This window comes from Seriola aureovittata, chromosome 9 (assembly GCF_021018895.1).
Source record: "Seriola aureovittata isolate HTS-2021-v1 ecotype China chromosome 9, ASM2101889v1, whole genome shotgun sequence".
Taxonomy (NCBI): domain Eukaryota; kingdom Metazoa; phylum Chordata; class Actinopteri; order Carangiformes; family Carangidae; genus Seriola; species Seriola aureovittata.
The window spans coordinates 25,704,627-25,725,472 of NC_079372.1; the positions used below are offsets into that span (position 1 = coordinate 25,704,627).

At 39.2% G+C, this 20,846-nt stretch overlaps 2 protein-coding genes across 3 annotated transcripts; one reads left to right on the forward strand and one right to left on the reverse strand.

Annotated features, from left to right (window-relative positions):
• Positions 1–1,156: 1,156 nt before the first annotated feature.
• LOC130174958 (ras-related protein Rab-7L1-like) lies at positions 1,157–6,564 on the reverse strand. Its single transcript, XM_056385209.1, has 5 exons — positions 6,123–6,564; positions 4,750–4,821; positions 4,478–4,659; positions 3,453–3,574; positions 1,157–3,190 (listed from the first exon to the last, which is right to left on the reverse strand). The coding sequence occupies exons 1-5, from the start codon at positions 6,238–6,240 to the stop codon at positions 3,061–3,063; spliced, it is 624 nt and encodes a 207-aa protein (XP_056241184.1). The 5' UTR covers positions 6,241–6,564; the 3' UTR covers positions 1,157–3,060.
• Positions 6,565–10,563: 3,999 nt separating this feature from the next.
• Positions 10,564–15,402, forward strand: tmem81 (transmembrane protein 81). Of its 2 annotated transcripts, none has more exons than XM_056385493.1 (6): positions 10,564–11,267; positions 11,567–11,826; positions 11,936–12,081; positions 13,543–13,658; positions 13,964–14,125; positions 15,257–15,402. In XM_056385493.1, the coding sequence occupies exons 2-5, from the start codon at positions 11,587–11,589 to the stop codon at positions 14,104–14,106; spliced, it is 645 nt and encodes a 214-aa protein (XP_056241468.1). In that variant the 5' UTR covers positions 10,564–11,267; positions 11,567–11,586; the 3' UTR covers positions 14,107–14,125; positions 15,257–15,402. The 2 variants fall into 2 exon arrangements, with proteins under 2 accessions (XP_056241468.1, XP_056241467.1); XM_056385492.1 differs by lacking the exon at positions 10,564–11,267 and adding an exon at positions 11,379–11,453.
• Positions 15,403–20,846: the final 5,444 nt, after the last annotated feature.

Consider the following 20,846-nt stretch of genomic DNA (forward strand, 5'->3'; position numbering starts at 1 on the left):
CAGCTAATGAGTCCCCCTGAAGTGCCCGTTGTACTGACGACACACTGCGAGTCGTGAAATGATATGAATAGAAAAAAAAAATATGAGTGAGGCACAGTGACATACTTATTGTGTGGTGACTACGACATCCTGACAAATGGTCACACTGACAAAAGGCCCATTCGTCCAACATACAGCCATTTTTTGAGGGTTTTCCAGGATGGTGGTGTGTGTGGATGACTGAGTCACAGCCAACAGAGTCCTGCCTTCCTCCAACTCACTGATAAAAATAGATGCCTACATAGACAGAGGCACAAAAAACCCACATGGATCTGCAAACATGCTCACTATGCAACTCAAAAGCACAAATTAACAACAACTACCTTTGGCTGTGTGTCTGAGTAAGTGGGGTTGACCTTGTCATGCAGTTTGCTGTGGATGTTCATGTTCCATCTCAGGATGAATCCTAATGTTCTTAGTTAAGTTTAAACACAAAATATCTCATACTCCAACAGGCAGGTTGTAATAAAATATACTTACACTCATGCTCCAGCAGCAAATGATTCTTTTCATTTTAATGATACATGAACTTTCCTCATTAGCACCACATAGGGGACAAACTTCATTTCCGGCTTCAGTAACTCAACTTAATGGATCCCACACTAGACTGTATGTGAACATGCAACTAGATATGAGAATACTGTTGAATCTGAGAAGCTGTCTTCAATCACTTGTATGAAATCTGTTGCTTGCTGCCCAATGTTAGGCATCTGACAGCTTTATCGTTTCAAGGCCTGGATGGACATGAAATTTTCTCCTCTCAATCATGCTCTTTGCATTCAGCAGTTTAAACATCTCCACTTTGGGATTCTGGGTAAGTGTTTGATCAATTATATGGCTGTGTTTTGTTCCCAATCACAACAACGCTGCATTCTCCATAGCAGTGTTGGCTGTGGTGCTTTATTAAGGGCCAATCTTCATACTTAAAACTGATAGAAAACGAGACTTCTCATGAACAGGGTTTAAATTATGACTCTCATGTTCCTGTGTGAGGTAGACTGCGGATGTCAAATCAATAACATAAAATAACAGAAAACTTTGAAATGGGAAATTAGAGTGAAGATATATACTGCACCTCTTCCCACTTTGAAACTCTATAACAAATGTTGGACTGAAGTTGTATTTTATTCTATTTATTAAATAGCTAATATCAGTAATGACAGATAAATAACAAACATGGTGTTTTACATAGCTTTTTGACTTTATTAAAAATGTTTTAACCATATGGCAAACACTCACTGACTTTGACTCGAAGACAGAGATATACCCGCAAACATCAGCTGTCAAAGGCGCGTGTTGACAAACCAAAAGCAGAATTTCCGACATTGTGTGTGAGCTTTTAGACGTCTCAAAGGCACATGCACATCCATGTGCCTATGTTTGACACGCATTAAAAGAACACACAAATCCAACAGCACCTTCACACCATTTGCCCCACGCACCTCTCGTTGTTAGCAAGGGGACATCATGTGTCTGACTGACTCAGTGTGTCTGAGTTGGCTGCTGTGCTGAGCACGCTCCACACCTCGTTCTCACACCGAGAGGCCTTCCCTTTAATAACCATACTGCTCCTTCTGGTTCTCTTCACTCCTCCTTGTCCCAGGCCTCTCCTCCTTGTCCTCACCGTCTGCCTCTCTCTGTCACTCAAATGATAACAGACAATTGGTTGAGGCTTTACACTGTAGCTTCTGATGTCTATAAAGCTTCTGTCTGAACTTTTCAGACATCACCTGTCAGTCAAACAGTATGAGTGAGAGGTTCACAGTCATTGGATTTTGCGTTTATGCAAATGTGGTTTCTGTAGGTAATGTTCTTTTCTTCCTCTGTTTAACCATAGTGACAGTGACTGCCCCTGCTAAATACTCGTTCTCCATCTCTCAAACTTTTTCTGGAGAAATACAGAGCAAATGACATTTACTCAAATTTAAAGGAGCTATTTGTACATTTTGTACAGCTAATGTTCGTATTAACAGCTGTTTATTTTCCAGTCTAGAAGAAATGTTGAGAGTTCAGCATCAAACTTCATACCTTTAACCACAAAGAGCTGTCTCCTGCGGTGGAAAAGCAACGCCAATGTTAACTCTTGTCTCTATGACGTCCTTTCTTCTACTGAAGTTAGCATGCGAACCAGCTAGCCCTATATGGCAGAAAAACTTATAAATAGCACCTTTAAAGATTATATATTTGTTATTCACGGGGAGTTCCCCTCACACACGTGGAGTTCCCCTCACACACCTAAGGGTTACAATACAAACGTTTGCCATACTCATACATACAGTTACACAATTTAACACTCACACTTAGTTGATTGACAGAAAAGTGATCAGCAACTATTTCTAAACCGATTCATCTTTTCACTCTTTTATCAAGCAAATATGTGATATATCATAATAAACTGAATATCTCTGACATTTGCAGACATCACCTTGGACTCTGGCATTTTTTCTCGATTTTTAATCTAACGATAATTTGAATAAATAATTGGTAGATTAGTCTGTAATGTAAATGTGATCATTAGCGTTTTTTGGGTCCCAAAAACTGGGGTCAGTGGGACAGAAAAAGAAAAAGACTTTTGGCTTTGTGACAGTAAATCTCTGGTCTGGTGATTCCTCTCAGGTACATTATCCTCACTGAGGATTTATAATTGTATATTGTCTTTTTAGTGTGATACTCAAATAATTAGTGTCTATTAAGGAAGTGCACTCTCTGCCTCAGATCCACGCAGACCCACACATAACCACCACAGAACTGTCCAGCAGACCCTGTCTCAAAACAGACTTCCCAGTTGGAAAGGTTTACTATAAGATTAAAGTGCACTGGTTACAAAACACCAACATTAACATGTAGGATGCCTCTCCTGGTGCCTCGTCTGTGCTCTTCTACTGCTGGACACGGAGAGCATCACTAAGTGCTTGAGGGTTAAGTGCCTTGCTCAGTGGCACCTAAAACTGATTCAGGATGTAGACTGATGAGCAGTTCCTGGTGTTTGCTGGACTCTGTGGTATGGATGAAAGTAGTGTTTCAGCAGCAGCCTGCCGCTCTGCTGCTGCTGCTGTCCTCGGATTCCAGTTGAGGATTAACACTGTCTTCAGGTCCAGGTTGGACCGAGTCCAGATTCGACTTAACCGACAGGATCTCCTGCACCAGCCTCCTGAAACAAAGCAGATTTAGTGACATTTAGTGAATGTGAATTATATTACAACAGATTTCATATTTAAGGATCTATCAGTGGATTAGAGTAGCATGCCTTACATTATGAAAACTACAGATACGGAATAAACTTGCATTGTATTTGCTATTTATAGCTAAAATGACCCAAACTTTCTTTATATACTGGAGCCTGTTTCCTCAAAAATTTTCTCTCTGGTCATATTGTATCATCTGTACTTGTTCTGTTTTTGGATCCCAGTTACCTCATAGCCTCTCCAATGTTCGTGTTGTCTTTGACTGAGGTTTCCATCCACGCAACGAAGCCATTAGCCTTACTGAATCTGTTGATGCTTTCTGCTGACACAACCCGCTGAGCGAGGTCACACTGCACAGACACAGACAGGCACATAGACAGACAGACAGTTTGTTGTTGTGAGGTGTGTGACTTTCTGCAGTCACCACCCTCAGCCAGCCCCAGCTGCACCCACCCGGACCCACCATCCAACTTTGCAGGATTTGGTTTTATCTGAGTGTTTTTTTTTTTTTTACCTGAAATCTCTGTTGTTACTAGAGCTCCAGGGAGAAGCCTTAGAGAGGAGATGTAAAAACTACACTGAAAAGGTTTTTGGCACTAAAAACCACAAAAACATCTTCTTATGGATCAACACTTAAAATACGTATAACACAGGAGAAGTGTAAAATATGGGACCTTTAAAAAAGGTGAAAAACTATCAATGAAAGCTGCATTTTTCCAAATGCTGAACTATGTACAAAGAAAATGAAAAGACAGACGTATGGCTGAGTTCATGGTGGAGAAAATTATGCCATGCATGCCATGTTTTCAGGAGAAGGCAAAAGCCAAACCCTGTGTAAAGTAAAATAAATTACCCCAGACTCTTATAATAGTTGGTTTTGTTTGATTTTAAAAAGATTTGAGTGAAGAATTTTAGGCTTTCCATTGTTAATCTGCATTTTCTTTCTTTCTTTCTTTCTTTCTTTCTTTCTTTCTTTCTTTCTTTAGAAGATATTTTTCTGGAGAACAATTTTAAAAAGTTTAGCTTTAGGAAACTTTTGTAAAGGAACATAATTGAATTTGAGAAAATGATCAACTTTATTCATTGGTTTCACTGAATATTTTTCAAAACACTGAGAAGCAAAGGCTGTAAGAGGCTGTGAGCCTAAAGTGTTCATCAAGCGACCACACAAGCTAACAACATGTAGCTTACAAATTAGTTCGGAGCCAGAGGAGTCTCATGATATCATTCATTAGTTCAATACTCTGAATCACCTTATTGGCCAGCAGGATGCAGGGGATTGAGTGTCCGTTGGGCAGTATGGCCTTGTTGTCCAGGTCCTGTTTCCAATGGCGACAGTTGAGGAAGCTGGACGTGCTGGTGACGTCAAACATCATCACACAGCCCAGCGCGCCTTTATAATATATCCTGGTCATGGATATGAAACGCTCCTGGCCTGAAAGGAGGACACAAAGTTCACTGTGTCATCCATCTATCCCTCCGTCCCGTTCATCCTTCCATTCATTAACAGTAAAATGTTTTGTACCTGCGACATCCCACAGCTGCAGTCTGACTTTCTCTTTATCCGACCAGTGCAGCAGCTTCACCGAGAAATCCACTAGAGAGTGAAAGAAAATACAGTTTAGCAACAGAGACAGAGAAGAAGTGAAGTGAAACACATAAGAAGTGAGAAAAATTAAACAGAAGTGAAGACAGAAATCTATTTTCACACAAAATTCTCACAATATTAAGAAATATGAAATTCCCCCCCAAACGTTGTAGATATTCATTCCCTTCCAAGAGAAAAGATACTCAAACTCTCCTTAACAAAATGGTTCATGTGGCAGAATTAACTGGAGAATTTATTGTAGTAGTCGAAGTGTTGATCCATAGGAAGACATATTTTTGATTTTATGAAACAAAAACCATCTCAGTGCAGTTTTACATCTCTCTCAGGCTTTTCTTTGGAGCTCCAGTAACAACAGAAAAAAAGTCACAACTTTGTGGTCACAACAAACCAGTCACTACTTTCAATCATGCCCCAGGCCCCGCCCACCTGGACCCACCACCCAACCTTGCAGTGTTCACCTGAAATCTGCTATATTTTCATTCGGTCACTCAGAAAACAGCCAGCCAATCAGAAGAGACGCTCAGAGCATCATAAAGTTACAGAAGTCCTGACGGCTCATTTTTTGTCCTGTTGGCGTAAATACTCACTCGAGCACCAAATGTGTATTATAGTAATGTGTGGCTGAAAACGATTTCCAGTAAATGCATTATTTACTTCTGTTTCCTTTGCTAAAAACCAAAAACCTACAGCCATGCTAGTGTCCTTGTTACACTGGCACAAACCAACAGACCCATATTGACATGGTTAGAACTAAACTGCCTCCATGGCTAAAACTGAAACGATATATTTTGAACAGTTTTGACAAAATATTTCTTACGTACGATGCAGCGACAAAGCCTGAGTGTCACAGACAAAGAAGGAAAGACAGGAAGTTTTAAGAGGTTGACTACTTGTTGTTGGTTTCGGTCTTTTTATGGGGTTTGTTGGCAATAAAACTTATAACATCAGCCTTGTCCTGTTTTTAGATATTTCATAAGTGTATATGTTCGATGTAATGTAAAGCACCACTTTTTATGTATTAATTCTTTACTTTTTTTATGAACATGCCTTGTTGTTTTTGACCAAAACATCAAACAATAAAACTTCAATGAACAGGAAGAATGCCCGAGATCAAATTGCCATTATAAGGTGAAAACAAGCCACATCTCACTTTACTGACAGGTGAGGCGAGCAGTTTATGTTGGAGATTGCTCAACTTATACACACACTCTACACACACAAACACCAATCTCAGGATCCTGCACAGTCACATTTTTCTGCAGAGCCCTGATAAACAGCAGCAGCCGTACCTCCCACCGTCATCTTGTACGTCTTGTTGAACTGTCCGTTGACGTAGCGATGCACAAAGGAGGATTTCCCAACATCTCCATCGCCAACAATCAGTATTTTCAGCAGGTGCTCGGTCATCACTCTCCTCCGTTAGATCTCGACATGTGAGACGTCTCAGCGTGAAAAGGTGTCGGCAGCTCAAAGTTCAAACCTCATGTCAGGAAATGTGTTTTATAAGGCTGACAGGCAAAACTGCTTCCTGTAGCTGAACAAACGCTGCATCATTCTTACTTTACCTCAGCCTTTCTTTGCATGTACTGACTCTGAACCTTTTATTTACCTTGTCAGGCTTAAATGTAGATAGATAACCTTCTTTCACTATATTGTGCCAAATCCAAACCTACAATATATTTTCCCATCAGAAACTCTACAAACGATGCTGACTGCCTGTCTCTCTCTCAAGCACAGTGGTCTCATCTACCAGTTTTGTTTTCTGGTAGGAAGTTGCCAAAGGCTGGACATTAGTTTAGTGGTAAACCCCACCCTCAGGCAACAGGAAACTGTCAATGAATCTGTGCAGACTTTGGTTAATCTTTGTTTCCCTCCACCAACAGTCGCCTGCTCTTCATTCTCTTGCTCATTCAACAGGGGAAATCCAGGGAGGGAGTTATGGTTTGCTCATTTTCATTCATTGCACACAATGTGCATGGAATATGTAAAGGCAAGGTTCAAAATGGCAAAACAAGTTCAATTAACTCAAGATATTAAACTGAATCACACAGTCAGTCATTCTTTTTCCAGTTTAAAGAGTCAGTTCTTCATTTGACACAAAGAACTACTTCATTTCAAACTGGATAGTTCTTCATTTTACATGAATAACTTACTTCTACAACTACAGCTGCTGAAACCAGTTTGTACCAGAGTCAGTACAAAGCCAAAATGTGAAGCTGTTCAGTGAATTTAAAAGTCTATGGGGGTCAGGCCTGAATTCAAATTGAATTGAATTCAAGAGTTAGGTTAGAATTGTCATGAAACCAAACAACCAGGACTTCATTTAACATGCAATAAAGATATACAACCAGTTTCCGTCATGTCTATTTTCTTCAAACTACATATGTATATATTTTTTTTATGTTACTTTAAAAAAAATATATCAACCACTCCCCTATAATTGTTCACTGTTGTGATAAAGACTTATATATAATTATATATAATGACTGCTTAGATATTAAGCTGTAATTCAAATATTGTGACCGGAACTAGTTTGTCCCCACAATCAATCAACACTTGGTTAAGGTTGATGAAAGATTGTGGTTAATAAAAAGCAGAACATGAATTACAGGTCTGTGATGGGAATCAAGCTCCAATCTCCTGCATGAAAGTCAAACATGCTTCACGCCCATCCACCCACCTCAACCTCCACTCCCTTTACTTTGTGCCTGGCTACATAAATGACGCAGCACAGCTCGCACTGGCACCTAATGTTGGCATCGGACATAAATCATGAGGCACAAAATCATCGTCCAGCATGGCTGTAATTCCACCTGGCACGCCTCCTCTTCCTCCCTCTGTTCTTATGTTCTTATTCAACTTCCTCCTTTTCCACCTCTCCTCCATCACACCCACCCTCCTCTGCCTTCCTTCTGTTCCATCCCACCTCCTCATCCTCATCCATTTTGCTGTCCTCTTTTTATTCTTTTTACATTTTTGTTCTTACACAAACACACTGAAGCATGTGGTGTGGACCACATTAACAGTTTTACCGGTTTGCCAACTAGGCCACTGTTACTGGCTACTGAACATGTTTCAGTCCCCCACTGATGCTGAATCATCTTCGTGACTCTCTTCATGCATATTATTGTTGTTTGTGTGTCTTTGCGTCTTGGTCCTTTTCCCAGTATCAGTCACAGTTTGAAAATAGCCCAGCTCACTGTTAATGTTCTAATTAATCCATAATCTCTGGGTTTTTTCCAGGTACTTTGAAAGCGGATACTCCAGTTGTACCTGTGATGATACGTGATGATACAGAATTTTCAGAACGAGTATTTGTGATTTTCATTTGCACAGGATTAATAAGTACGACAATGTTTCCAGTGTGCTGTAATTCTCTGCTTTCAAAGTGTCACTCACATTCATCTGAGACGTATTTTGAGGAACATTAAGTAGAGTTTTGTCTTTTATCACAACTGCACTGCCAGATGAGAAAAGAATTGCTGTAATTTGTGAAAAATGTTACGGTCCAACAAAGAGAGTAAAGAGTAAGAGTCAAATCAAGCCGGGCCAAAAGGTGGACACCACAGGAGCCTGGCTACTCGTTTATACACAGACTAATCAGTGAGTCGGTGAAATGAATCTTCCTGACAGCTCCACTCTACCCTCCAGGTTCCTGCAGGGAAAGACCATGGAGGAGGGAAGCCTGTCCACAGATGGTCGTCACACTTTATAAAAAGGAATTATACCCAAGAAAAATGTATAAATAAATCATCATCATCAACACCAAAAATGAAAACACCTTCTTGTCCGATTAGAAAGCTTTGCCCTGGGCTTGGCAACATCGCTGATGTAAAGCACCACGGTACACAGTGATATTGGACTACACAAATAAACTTGACTTCATTTGACTTGACTTGAATACTGATTTAACAATGCTCAGTGCCAATATCTGTCCAATATATTGACCTACACTCTAAAGAACTTCTACCTACCTAGTAATGAGGAAATCAGGTCAACTCTAATTCTGATCATTTTCATAAACACACGATGTTTGTTTGAACTAAAATTACAGAGTTTGCTCTGAATATTTATCGAGCTTTACAGTTATTTTTTAAAGCATTCAAACATATTAATACTTTTTCTATGTCTGTCATTTCTCCATATACTGAGCTGGATCTTTATTTCGTCAGTTATTTGACTGCATTTGCTGCCAAATTATTTGACACTCAAGTTTCCAGCGGCATCAATGATTTGAAGGCTACACTCACTTCACAGTGCAGTACTGTTGTGCTGCTCTCTGTGGTTTCTCTCCAGTGTTTGTCTGACACCTGGTGGTCATGTTACAAACTACAGCATCAGCCACACAACGATTTGGTGTTCACTTGTTTATTCAACAAGAAAAATCCTGTATCAAGAACATGAATCAGTTCAATCTTTAGACCTAGACATTATGCTGTCACTGTTTTTCTGTACATCAGAGACAAACTAAAGTGGTACAACAGACCATCTTGTCCCCGGATGTTCACAGGTTTGAATCCTTTTCCAATTAGAATCGTGGTTTTATGTCATCAGACTGTCAATTTAATAAACTTTAATGTAACATCAAATAAAACTTTCACTTAAAACCTTAGCGTTCTATTTTCAAGAGGATGGAGGGAGTAAATACAGTATACTGTCTTGTGATGGGACCTGCAGCCTGGGACTCGGGTTGTCACGACACAGCATTCAATTCATAATCAACCATCAGATCCAACAGATGTGGCAGGTAGGACTCATAATCCTTTCATCTGTTTTTTCTTCAGCTCGCCTTTCAATTCAGCTTTACAAAGAGGGTGAGTGCACTTTAACTTTCATAGCAGCTTCACCTTTACCTTTAAACACAGAGGCACCAAACTGCAAGCCACAGCTCCAGTGTGTTAGTTTCATACAGTCTTTTCAGGGCTAAACACTGGTTTTGGGGAGGACCTAAGTTACTTTAAAGCTATACTATGTGTAATATGAAAGGTATCACTTATAAATCAAACCCCACAGAGAATAATCAAATCAAAGTCACAGTTTGTCTAAGATTTTTAGCCCATTCTGGCTCATTGTTTTGGTTTTACAGCACAGAAAGGAAAACTCAGACCCAATGTACACTACCTGCCCAGCGCCAAACAGCAGACAGACAGAATTAAAAGGGCAGTGAATGTTGCTGATTTTTTACAAATTAACGCTAAAGTTACGCTGTGTCTGCTGGATGTGTAAACATTTAACTGTTTGGCAACATGTTATTCTTAGCAGCTTTATAAAGTCATATTATGTAAGATGTTGTGTTTCCAGCTTGTTTCACTGCCCCCAAGGAGCAAAGGGAAGTTGATGAATGCAGCTTTAATTAAATCGTTATCTATCTTTTATTCTAACAAACTGCAACACTGTAAATGAATGATTTATATATTTCCATATATAACATTTGATATAAATTGTGTATGGTCATCAGAAGAGGATGGAGTGAAGAAACGAAGCCTGGACACTTAAGCGACCTGGATACGATATCGTCAGGTTAGGAAAACGTTTAGGCCAGGGGTGTCCAAACCTTTTGCAAAGAGGGCCAGATTTGGTCAGGTGAAAATGTGTGGGGTCGACCATTCAGCCTGACATTCTTTGAACCATTAACATTAAATACAAATTAACTATTTTATGAAATTTTTATTGCAAACGGCATACTTCATTTTTTTTTCCTTTTCAAGTTTTTGCCAAAATCTCTCTGCCTTTCATATTTGAAGAACATAAAATGAAGAAAAAGTCTGTCTGGAAAAAAAACTTTTGGGAAGATGAAACATATCTAGGTTCATTTGAAACATTACATATTATCCACTATTAAATGCTCACTGTAAACTTCTAAATTTAAAACAGTGGCCCGTGCATATTCAAAACTGTGGTTTTGATCATCACAAAAAAATCAATTCACTGAGATTTTAGAATTTATTCACCTCAGGACTAAACACATATCTTGCCTGCACTAATGTGAAGGGTGAGACTGAGCTCTTCACTGCAGTATGTAGGCCTAGTCCAGGTCTGGCTCAAAAACAGTGGTTTTGATGCGCAAGACGTCACGCAGGTGAGTCACTAAGTCTCGTCCTCACGCGGCTCTTGTTAATGTTCATAACCGAGATTGTCTTCTCGCACAAGTATGTGGAGCCAAACAAGCTCAGCATTTTCTTAGCAAATGTTCAAATCTCTTGGAACCTGCCTTCATCCAGCTGGAGGTAGAAGTTGACAAGAGGGAGCTGTTGGTGCCGACTGCTTCGTAATTCAGCGGGAAAATACTCCAATTTCCACTTGTCCTGGAAGCGGCGGCCCTCGCTGTCAACTTTTCTGTTTTTAGTTACAGTCGCCATGTCAGAAATGGGCTGAAAGGGTCACACAAGGGTCGAGAGTGCGGCCACAGGTCTACTGCCATCTTCTGGTGAAATGTAAAATAGCTTTTTTTGTACGCGTGTATTTTATACTATGTGTTGCCTGGCAACAGTCCATAGAACCTGTCCAGTTCCGGAATTATTTGTGTTGGCATAACACGCATAATCTGTTGTTGCTGTTAACAAATATGGCGCTGGTATAACTGTTGTCACAGCCGTGCTGATACTCGGTACAACACTTTGGTACAACATCGTTCCCTCTCGTGTGATGCTGCTTAAATTTTTTTTAGAATGGTTAATGACAACTGACTTTGTGGATTCAGTAGAAAAACTAAAAACTTTCTTGTTTTCGGCAGATTTCCATTCACACTTTGAGATGCAGCGTATATCTACAGGGCTTCGCCTACCTCCTCTCCTCTTCTTCTTCCTCCTCTTCTTCCGACCTCTGACCTCAGGGGACCTGGAGGAGGTGGATAATGTGCCAGTGGAGGTCATCGTGGACAGCTCCCCCTGCAGCACCACTTGCGGGCTGGGGCTTAAAACTCAAACCCTGTGTTTGATGAAAGACGGCGAGAGAGCGATGGAAGAAGGCGGGAGGAGTGGAAACGGAGCAGAGGTAACAGAGACACACCCTAGACATCTAAAACGAAATGTTTGAGATGAGCAGGAGAAGGGAAATAGCTCAGACTTTTATAACATAATGTGGACATGTGGCTGAATGGAAGGTGTCGGAGGCGTGTCGTGTTCGCAAGGTCAAGTGTCAGGAGTCGTGGCAGTGCGGCCTCAGGACGATGACTGTGACTTCAGGGCAGAGGGTGGAGATCGACTGTCTGGGAGAAGTCATGCAGGCGATGGGGAGGTTCTCCTGGAGGTAAGGACGGAGGAGTAGGGGAGAGAGGAGTGATTCATTCTCTATTAATTGTAGCCAAGCAAACTCTAGACCTACTTCTTTAGTCTGACTTTGAATTGGATTATATTTATTTATGTATATATGTATGTATGGATTGTTTTCCTGTTGATACCCTACCTTTTATTTCTGGTTTTACTCACTTCAGTACACCTCCTCTCTTTTAGTATTTTAATATCTTTTTCACACTTCACTTTTCTATTATTCTTTTGTTTTTCTCTCTTTGTTTTTTTCTCTACTTCTGGTGTTTCCTCATTACACATTTATGAGATTCATGATTGCGATTCCTGGGTTCCTGAGTCCTTTATTTATAATCTGGTCGTTCACGCTTTGTGCATGGATTGTGATGCGGTGGGGGTTGTTTTCATTGTGAAAAGCACTTTGTGCTGAGTGATTGATTGAATAGAACATGAAAATTAGCCTCATCCTGTAATACTAGATGACAATTTCAGAATAAAATGAACTGAATTTGGCTGCATCAACATACACTTAATCAGATGGTGTCAAACACAAAAACTGGACTGTAATTCGATTTCTCTCTCAGCCTGACCTAAGATGACCTATTTTACAGAGACATCTTGGATCCTGTCTGCACATATCAAACCTGCAGCCAAAACAATGTGTGCGACTTTTCATTTGAAAAACAAATCAAAAATGTTGTTCTGCCAAGCTTTTATTCATATCCGTTAGATTATTATAAGACATTGTAAAAAAAAAAATATATATATAAAATCTTGCAACTTCAGCTGCTCAGCTTTTAACAAATAGTATAAGACAAGATCATGTCATCCCTTTTTTCGCCTCTCCTCACTGGTTCAGTTGATGATGAAGATGTTACTGACCTTTTAAAGCACTTCCTGGTTCAGCCCCTCAGCTGTATTTCTGAATTGCTTCTAAATTCCAGCTCAAGATTAAAAGGTGACTGTGCTTTTGCTGTCAAGGCGCCTCAGCTCTGGCACCCCTCTGCCTGAGTTTCCGACGGTTCCAGAGTCAGTGACGACTTTGAAACCACCTTTTTTTTTCTTTTTAAAGCCTTTTTCCCTTTAGGGTCCCTGTCGGTCTGGGGCAGAGGCTGACTTTGCCGTGTTGGTAATCTAGCATTGCCTCAACAGCAGAGTGTAAAATTTCCATATTTTACTAGGAATAACTGCAATAGCTTACAATGCAAGTAAAATTCATAAATTCCGAGCCCTATAAGTCTCACACACACGGACCAATTACATAACCTGTATTTTTATTTTAGTATTTAGTCTAGGTGCATTCTGACATGTAAAGATGAAAAGTCAATTAAACATCCATGAAGTTGATTCTGTCAGTGTAGAGTGTCAGATCCTATTATGTGAATATCTGATCCTGGAAGAACAACATGTGACTGCAAAATCCATTTGGTAAGAGTTTGCTGTGATTGTGTTTCCTGCGGCTCAGGGTGTTGTGGCGTTATGCCAGAGGGATTATCAGCTCTGATGACTCCCTGTTTGATCGCTGGGAGGCTCCTCAGCTGGACCGAGTGATTCTGGACCCAGTTAGAGAGGAGGATGCAGGTAAACACACCTGTGCATGTTCACAAACAGGCCCATGTTATCACATTAACCAAATTTGTTGGACTCCATTTTCTGGTAGGTGGGAAAGCAGGTCTGGGGCAGGAGATATTATTAGAATTGTTAGAATTGGCAACAGAACATCCAGACAGACAATGGTAGAGAAAGATAGGATTGTCCTACTATGAAACTATTAAGTCATCTGAAACTGCCTTTGCAGAATCAGCTATTCCAATGGATGCACTTAATACACAGACACAATCACACCTCCTGACTATAAACTAACAAACAAATCATGTGATTTCCAGGTACTTATCGCTGCGATGTGCAGGATGCCGTCTTCCGCAGGGTGAAGAGGGTTTACTGGGGGATCCGCGTTTTACCTGCAGGGGTCCTCAATCTGGACTATGACTGGAAACCAGCAAAACCAGACCGTGTAGCACCAGCATAAGATCGCCAGTCTTATCGCGGTACAGTTTGGTTTATAAATGATGGGTTTGGGGATGACACTAATGCATTTTTTTTTTAACAGTGCTATATTGTTGTGTAAATGGTAATTTAAGACAGTGTTGGAGGAAAAAAGGTACAGGTCCGGGCCAGAGACTAAGTCTAGACCTCTTTACCAACACTTAACTTTGTACAAAACTGTCAAAAAGATTAAAAAATGAAGTCACTGGAGATGATCAGAGCCTAATGCAATAGAATTTATTCTTTCACAAGAATGAAAGTGAGATCAGATCCAGATCCGAAAGACAGAGAGCCTGTGCACAATCATATATAGTTCTTTCTTAGGTGGGTTCTCCACCTATTTTCTAAAGTGAACCCATCACCCCCTTGGGAGCAATGATGTCCAGCCCTGCGTGGAATTCCCCAAACCTGCCAGGGTAGCGTAGTAGGACCAGACATCCAAGAGCCCCTCCGCCACCCCAAACCTAAGGCCCTCGTCTATTCTCAATCTGGGCCTTGCCACGGCTGCTACTCCAACACCATTGCCCCCAGGACCTTCAGACCATTTAAAAAACTTGAACATTGAAAAAACTTTAATCCCTCCAGGTTCCATTCTGTAACAATCTTACTTCAGTAGAGGCTGGTTCACATACATATCTAACCTCAGTTGTGAGTTTAGCTATTCCATTGGCTTATATAAGTTTAACATTCAGTATATTTATGATGCATAGTATATTTTGGTGATTTACCACAACAAGAGAAAAATCTTGAAACTCTTCTTGTGTTGTGGGTTGTTTTAAACCAAAAACCCCAGAATATATTTAAGCCTAAACTAACCCAAAAATAATGATCCTGCTCATCAGCTCTGTATTTGTTGTGTCTGTACACAATGTAAAATTTAAACCTCTGGCAATACTGAGAGATTTACTGGTGCTGATTATATGTAAGTCCTGCACTCCAGCTTTCAGTAAATGATCTGAGTGATTCTGTCATCACTGGTTTTTAACCACTAGTGGGGCTATGGATGTTTTTATGAGTGGATCCCTATTTAGTTTGTTCAGAGGACACACATGCATGTGCATGAACATGAGTAATGTGATATACTGTACTGTTCATTCATGAGAATGGTTTCACAGTATATCATTGATCTACAGGTGGTGGTAAGATGCAGGGAAGAAGAAGACTGTTAGTAAGTAAACATGGATGTGAACAATGCTGGTTTCAAATGTTTAATTAAGGCTTTCCAAATGTGATGAAAATGCATTCAACATGTTTGTCAGACCTCAAGGGTAACCATAAAGCATTTTGGTGAGAAACCCTGAATGTAAACTCTACAGTGAGTCAGTGAGTCCAGTCGTAAAAGGTCTTGTTTAACTCTGTGCCAGGAGATGGCAGTGGTGCTTCACATAAAGGTTTTGAAGTACAGTATGTACTGGGTTGAGTATACACAGTGTTGGTGAGGTCTGGCATCACAACCCCACATGACAAAACTCAGCTGCCACTGTGGAAAAATCCTGATTAAATGTGAGAAAGAGAAACGGACCCTCTCAGAAACAAGATTTCACAGTGTTGATGCTCATTACAACAGAAAATAAAACTGTACAAGGATGAAACATGTAGAGAAAGTTCGGCTATTAGATCCTCAACGCTCATATTTACCAGTGGTTTATAGATCCATTACAAATCATTTATTAGAGCATCTTTTTGGTTTCCAGGTTAGTAATCACACGTAAAAGACTAAAAGGTGCACCTGTTTTATTTGAAAGTGATACCTACATCATAGCTCTTTTGCTAAATCAGCACGGTCTATTATTTTTCATATTCAGAAAAACGTGCAGACATTTTTTGTAACTTTACATAAAAGAAATGTGTATGAATTATTTACACCTGTAAACCTACTGGTTTATTATTTTTAAAACTAAATCAAGCAATGAATAAATAAATAAATAAACAAATGATAATGATAAAACTAATCTTAAGGACTGATTACCTTTATATTTTCAAAATCCTGTATGTGTATAATCAACATAAAAATAGCAAAAGTAAATAAAATAGTTAAAATAAGCTCCACCTCAACGACAATAATAAATTGCTTACACATGGATGCATTAGTGATACAATTCCATAATAATATGGTATAACAATATTTATACATTACAAAAATATTACACTAATATACTAATAATGATCATACTAATTTGCATATATCCACTAGAAATGGATGTAACATTGGGAGAGTCACTGAATATAAATATCTTTGTACTTGGCTCCATGAAAAATTTACATTTTAATATCACATAGAAAACCTGGTCAGTAAACTGCAGCTACTTCTACATAAACAGAACCTGCTTCTCTGTGTTTAGCAGAAAAAGGATTGTTGAAGCAATTTCCCTGTCTCTGCTGGATGATGGAGATGTATTTTATAGAACTGCTGTCCACCCTCCAACTCTTAAATTCCACACGGGGTCTATCATTTTGCCCTCTGTAACCTCATAGCTATCTCCAGTAATAACTCAAAGTTGAGGTTTGAAAGCTGAAGCTAGAAAATTGGTTCTTCTGTGGCTGAGAGGCGAAACAAGACAAGACAAGACAAGACAACAAAAACAACACGTTTCTGTGTATATTTTTAAGTATTGTCGGATAAATAGATAATTTAAGATGATTTACACAAAACATCAAATATCAATATCCAAAACTCACATTTTTTACCAAAAACATCTGCAACTCACATCAGTATCGATTTTTGTCATGAACACACAGACATGGTAACACCACTGCAAATAAATCTGCTTAGAAGAAGTAGGAAGCTCCATTGTTTGGCGGTGTATTTGATTTAGTTGCATTTGGAGTAGATTTACCGAGTGGAGTTTCGTTGTTTAAAGTTTGTACTATATATACACATCAATGTTTTGTAGAGAATATATTCTCAGAAACTTTGGGTGAGCTACTCTAAAAACAGGGGGTTAGCTACTGGTAGCTTGCAAGTCCCCTGTTGGAGACCCCTGATCTATACTGTTATTTAAATACATTTTTTGTGCAGGACCTGTGCATCTAATCAAGTATTTTCACCTCCTGCTGATTTCACAACAACAGCTGCAGATGTTGACATCACTGGAGCGGTGGCCGACACTGACAACAGGACTGAGACGTCTTAGCTCCTGTGCCATGAGCGTGTTTATTTGTGTTATTTTGGGAGGGACGGAGGCAAATGAGGTACTCTGGGGAAATAACAGAAATTAAATTACGATGATGTGCTTACTGTAATTCATTCATTTCCTCATGGAACTTGCCACACTACAACGCCATTTCCCTCCATGTGCTTATTTTATAACATGAGTTTTGACAGATGTTACTGTTTTCCCAGTGCTCGTTACACAAACAATTTAATTACTGTTCCAGTCTACAAGAAACTGTTACTGCTGAATAGATATATAAGCAATATTTCCAGAACAAGCCCCTCCAAAAAAGATGTGGAGCAACAATAAAGAGCTCAGATGAGATCTATTTATTAAGACCGTGTTGAGCCCTGGAGAGAAGAGCAAACTCGACAAACACTCAGAGAGATAAAAGTAACTTCTACATTCCTGCCTTTGAGAGCCATTTTTTTTTCTTCTTCTATGAACAGGTCTACTTAGTTTTTTATCATAAATGAAACATGCTGAATCTTCAGATTTCTATGCATTTACATACATAAAAATGAAATGACATTTAGCTTTAAAAACACCAGAAAAGCACGAGTGCAATAGTAAATGGTAAATGGACTTGCACTTACAGTAAATAGCGTTTTTCTAGTCTTACTGACCACTCAAAGCACTTTACAATACACTCACATGCACACTCATACACTGATGGTACAGCCATCAGGGGCAATGTGGGGTTCAGTATCTTGCCCATGGACACTTTGACATGCGGCCTGGAGGAGCCTGGGACCAAACCACCGACCTTCTACTTAGTGGATAACCCGCTCTACCTCCTGAGCCACAGCTGCCCCATAGTCAATCCATTTTTTTTTTTTAGATATATGTTCAGGGTTGACTTTTAAGGAGCATTTTTTTTAAGGAAGGACTTTGCACCTACAAAAAAAGTTTTAAAGTTTTGGAGAGCCCCTTGTGTAGAGTCAGAACAACATTTTGTTTCCCTGTATGTATGTCAAGCATATGTGTGGAAATGACTGAATGAATGAATGAATGAATGAACGCATGGTGCTGGTGCTCCATGCTTTTCTTTTTGTTTTTCCCTTTTACCATCCAACACTTCACTTAACATTTTATCATTCATGGTTAGACTCATACTGATTTACTGGCTGCCATAGCTCATAACATTTTTTGACATATCTATTTGTTTTTGTTCGGTTTAAGTAAATGAGTCCTCGTGTCACCTGCTGTTATTTGTTTCTGAGCCCGTCCTGAGAATCTGTATCTGATTTTTACTCTCCACATATTTCTGGAACTCACCACACTTTCCCCCTTATTTTATCTGAGCACACAAACACAGACACACTCACACAGACGCACACTGGCGGTGACACACCTGCCTCAAGTTTTTCACACTCTGTCGCTGTCCATCTCTCTTGATCCCTCTGCCTCTTACCACTATCTGCGATCTCTTCTCCCAGTAATTCACACTCAATCACTTCTCACTCATTCTTTATATCACTCTGTCATTCACTGTCACTGAGCTGATTTGGACTCTCACTCCCACAGATTCTCCCTCACTGTATCATTAACTCACACTTCTGATTCTTCACTCATCCACACAGTTGAAGTTATCAGGAGGGAAGCAGGATTTTTTTCATCATTTCCTCCTGAATGTATACTAAAGGAGACTGGGAACGGTTGCGACAAGGCTCAGTTGTAACGCTTCCAATTTCCCCAAATCGCAAATCACTTCATTCATTCTATACATATAATACTAATTATACTACACTAATTTAGTCCTTTATTCCACACGTGAGGAAGTAGCAACCTGTGGCATACATAGTAAGAAAGATATTTTGAGGTAAGTCTTTTTTTTTTTTTTTTTTTACTTAATTTATTTTTGTGATAGCACTGCCCACAAGAGTCTCACCACAAAAATGTTAACTGATGTAATTTAACCATGTTAGCTAGCGTTAACTAGCAAGCTAACCCTGACTTCTGTAGGTTAGCAGTCAGGTTGCTAGCAGGAGTAAACATAAAATGGTGGATAGGCCTGTATCAAAGTATGAGTTGAATTTCTGTCAAAAAATCCCATGACAATGTCACCATGAATACTTTGACTTCTTTATGCCTTACATTAATATGATTTTTTCTTTTTGCCTTCCTAAACTATGACTTATTATGCCTTAATATACTATGATATATTATCTCTGCTACATCACACTCCTTGTGCATGAGGAACGTGTCCTTGCTTTCTCTACTGAAAATTAATCAATCACTGTTGCCATGGAGAAGAAGCTCATAGTAATGCCTCTGGATTTCATTGTCTGTATCATGGTACAGTTGATTAATACTGGAATGTAAATTTAGAGGACTGTGAAGCCTTGGCAGCTGCATCACAGTGCGCAGTTATAGCGTGCACTTTGTGACACAGGTACAGACTAGTAAAAACAAAAATCTAATTTTCTCTGTCATGCAAATAAATATGGATATTAAAGTCTAATATCAAATGTGAGGACTATAGTTTGAACATGACATTGGAAAGTATTAAAACACAAAGCCGTCAGCATGTTTTTAAAAGACTAAGTCCTGGTGATTTTAATTATATAACTCCATTTATGGACCCTAAATGGTTCCCATGATATGAAACTAAGAGGAGAGAGTAAGAAAAAAAAACTGCAAATGGCTTTCATCAGGTTCAACTGGTTAAATGGTAATTTATTCCCGCCTGGGGCAGGAAGCATTTTGCACAATTTTTTTTTTTTTTAAATCTTTTTCTCTCCTTTGTTGACCAAAGTCAAATGTGCAACAAGTGATGTGCAAAGCTACACATTCATCTTACAGTTTGCATGTACTTAACACAGCACGCACACAGATGTGGGATGATAAGATAACAACAACTAAAGGACACAAAATTACACAGAACAAGAGAAGGCGCTGCTCACATCATTAAGCAGTCTTTCATGTGAAGGTCTCGGGGCGAACATTAAAATGATGAATATCTTTAATGTTGTAATTGCAAACCTGTTAGCATGAATGACTGCAGGTGAATTAAGTATGAGGTCATCGCTCTTGATTTCTCCTGTTTCCTGTCTCCTGTGTACAAATGTAGAAAACAGTGTGAAAAGTGTCAGTTATGAACAAGAGCTTATCATCATAATGTAAAAAATGGATGAAATGGAACACAACTTAATTTAACTGTATTGTTATTTGTGCTTTCTAAGTGGATACTGGACTGCAAGACTGGATATTTTGGCATAAGATTAACACACTTTTAGCAGATATGTTCAGCATCACGATATTTGAGACCTGACAAATATGTAAATTAACATCCTATCCTCATTATGTGAATATTTGTTGCAAATTAGTTAGATAAGGTTTTGTCAAATCTGTATATTAGCATCTCAATCACAAAAACGCCATGACATCTAAATGACAAAATGGCCATTCTGTCTGCTTCATTCTCCTCCTTTGTACCATATTAATGCTCCACACTACTTCCTGCTTTGCCACTGAATGTCTAAAACAGTCTAATATAAAATATAAAATATATAAAAAATGTGACCTGTTCTGCTTGAATCTTAGAAAAAAAAAAAAAAATTAAATA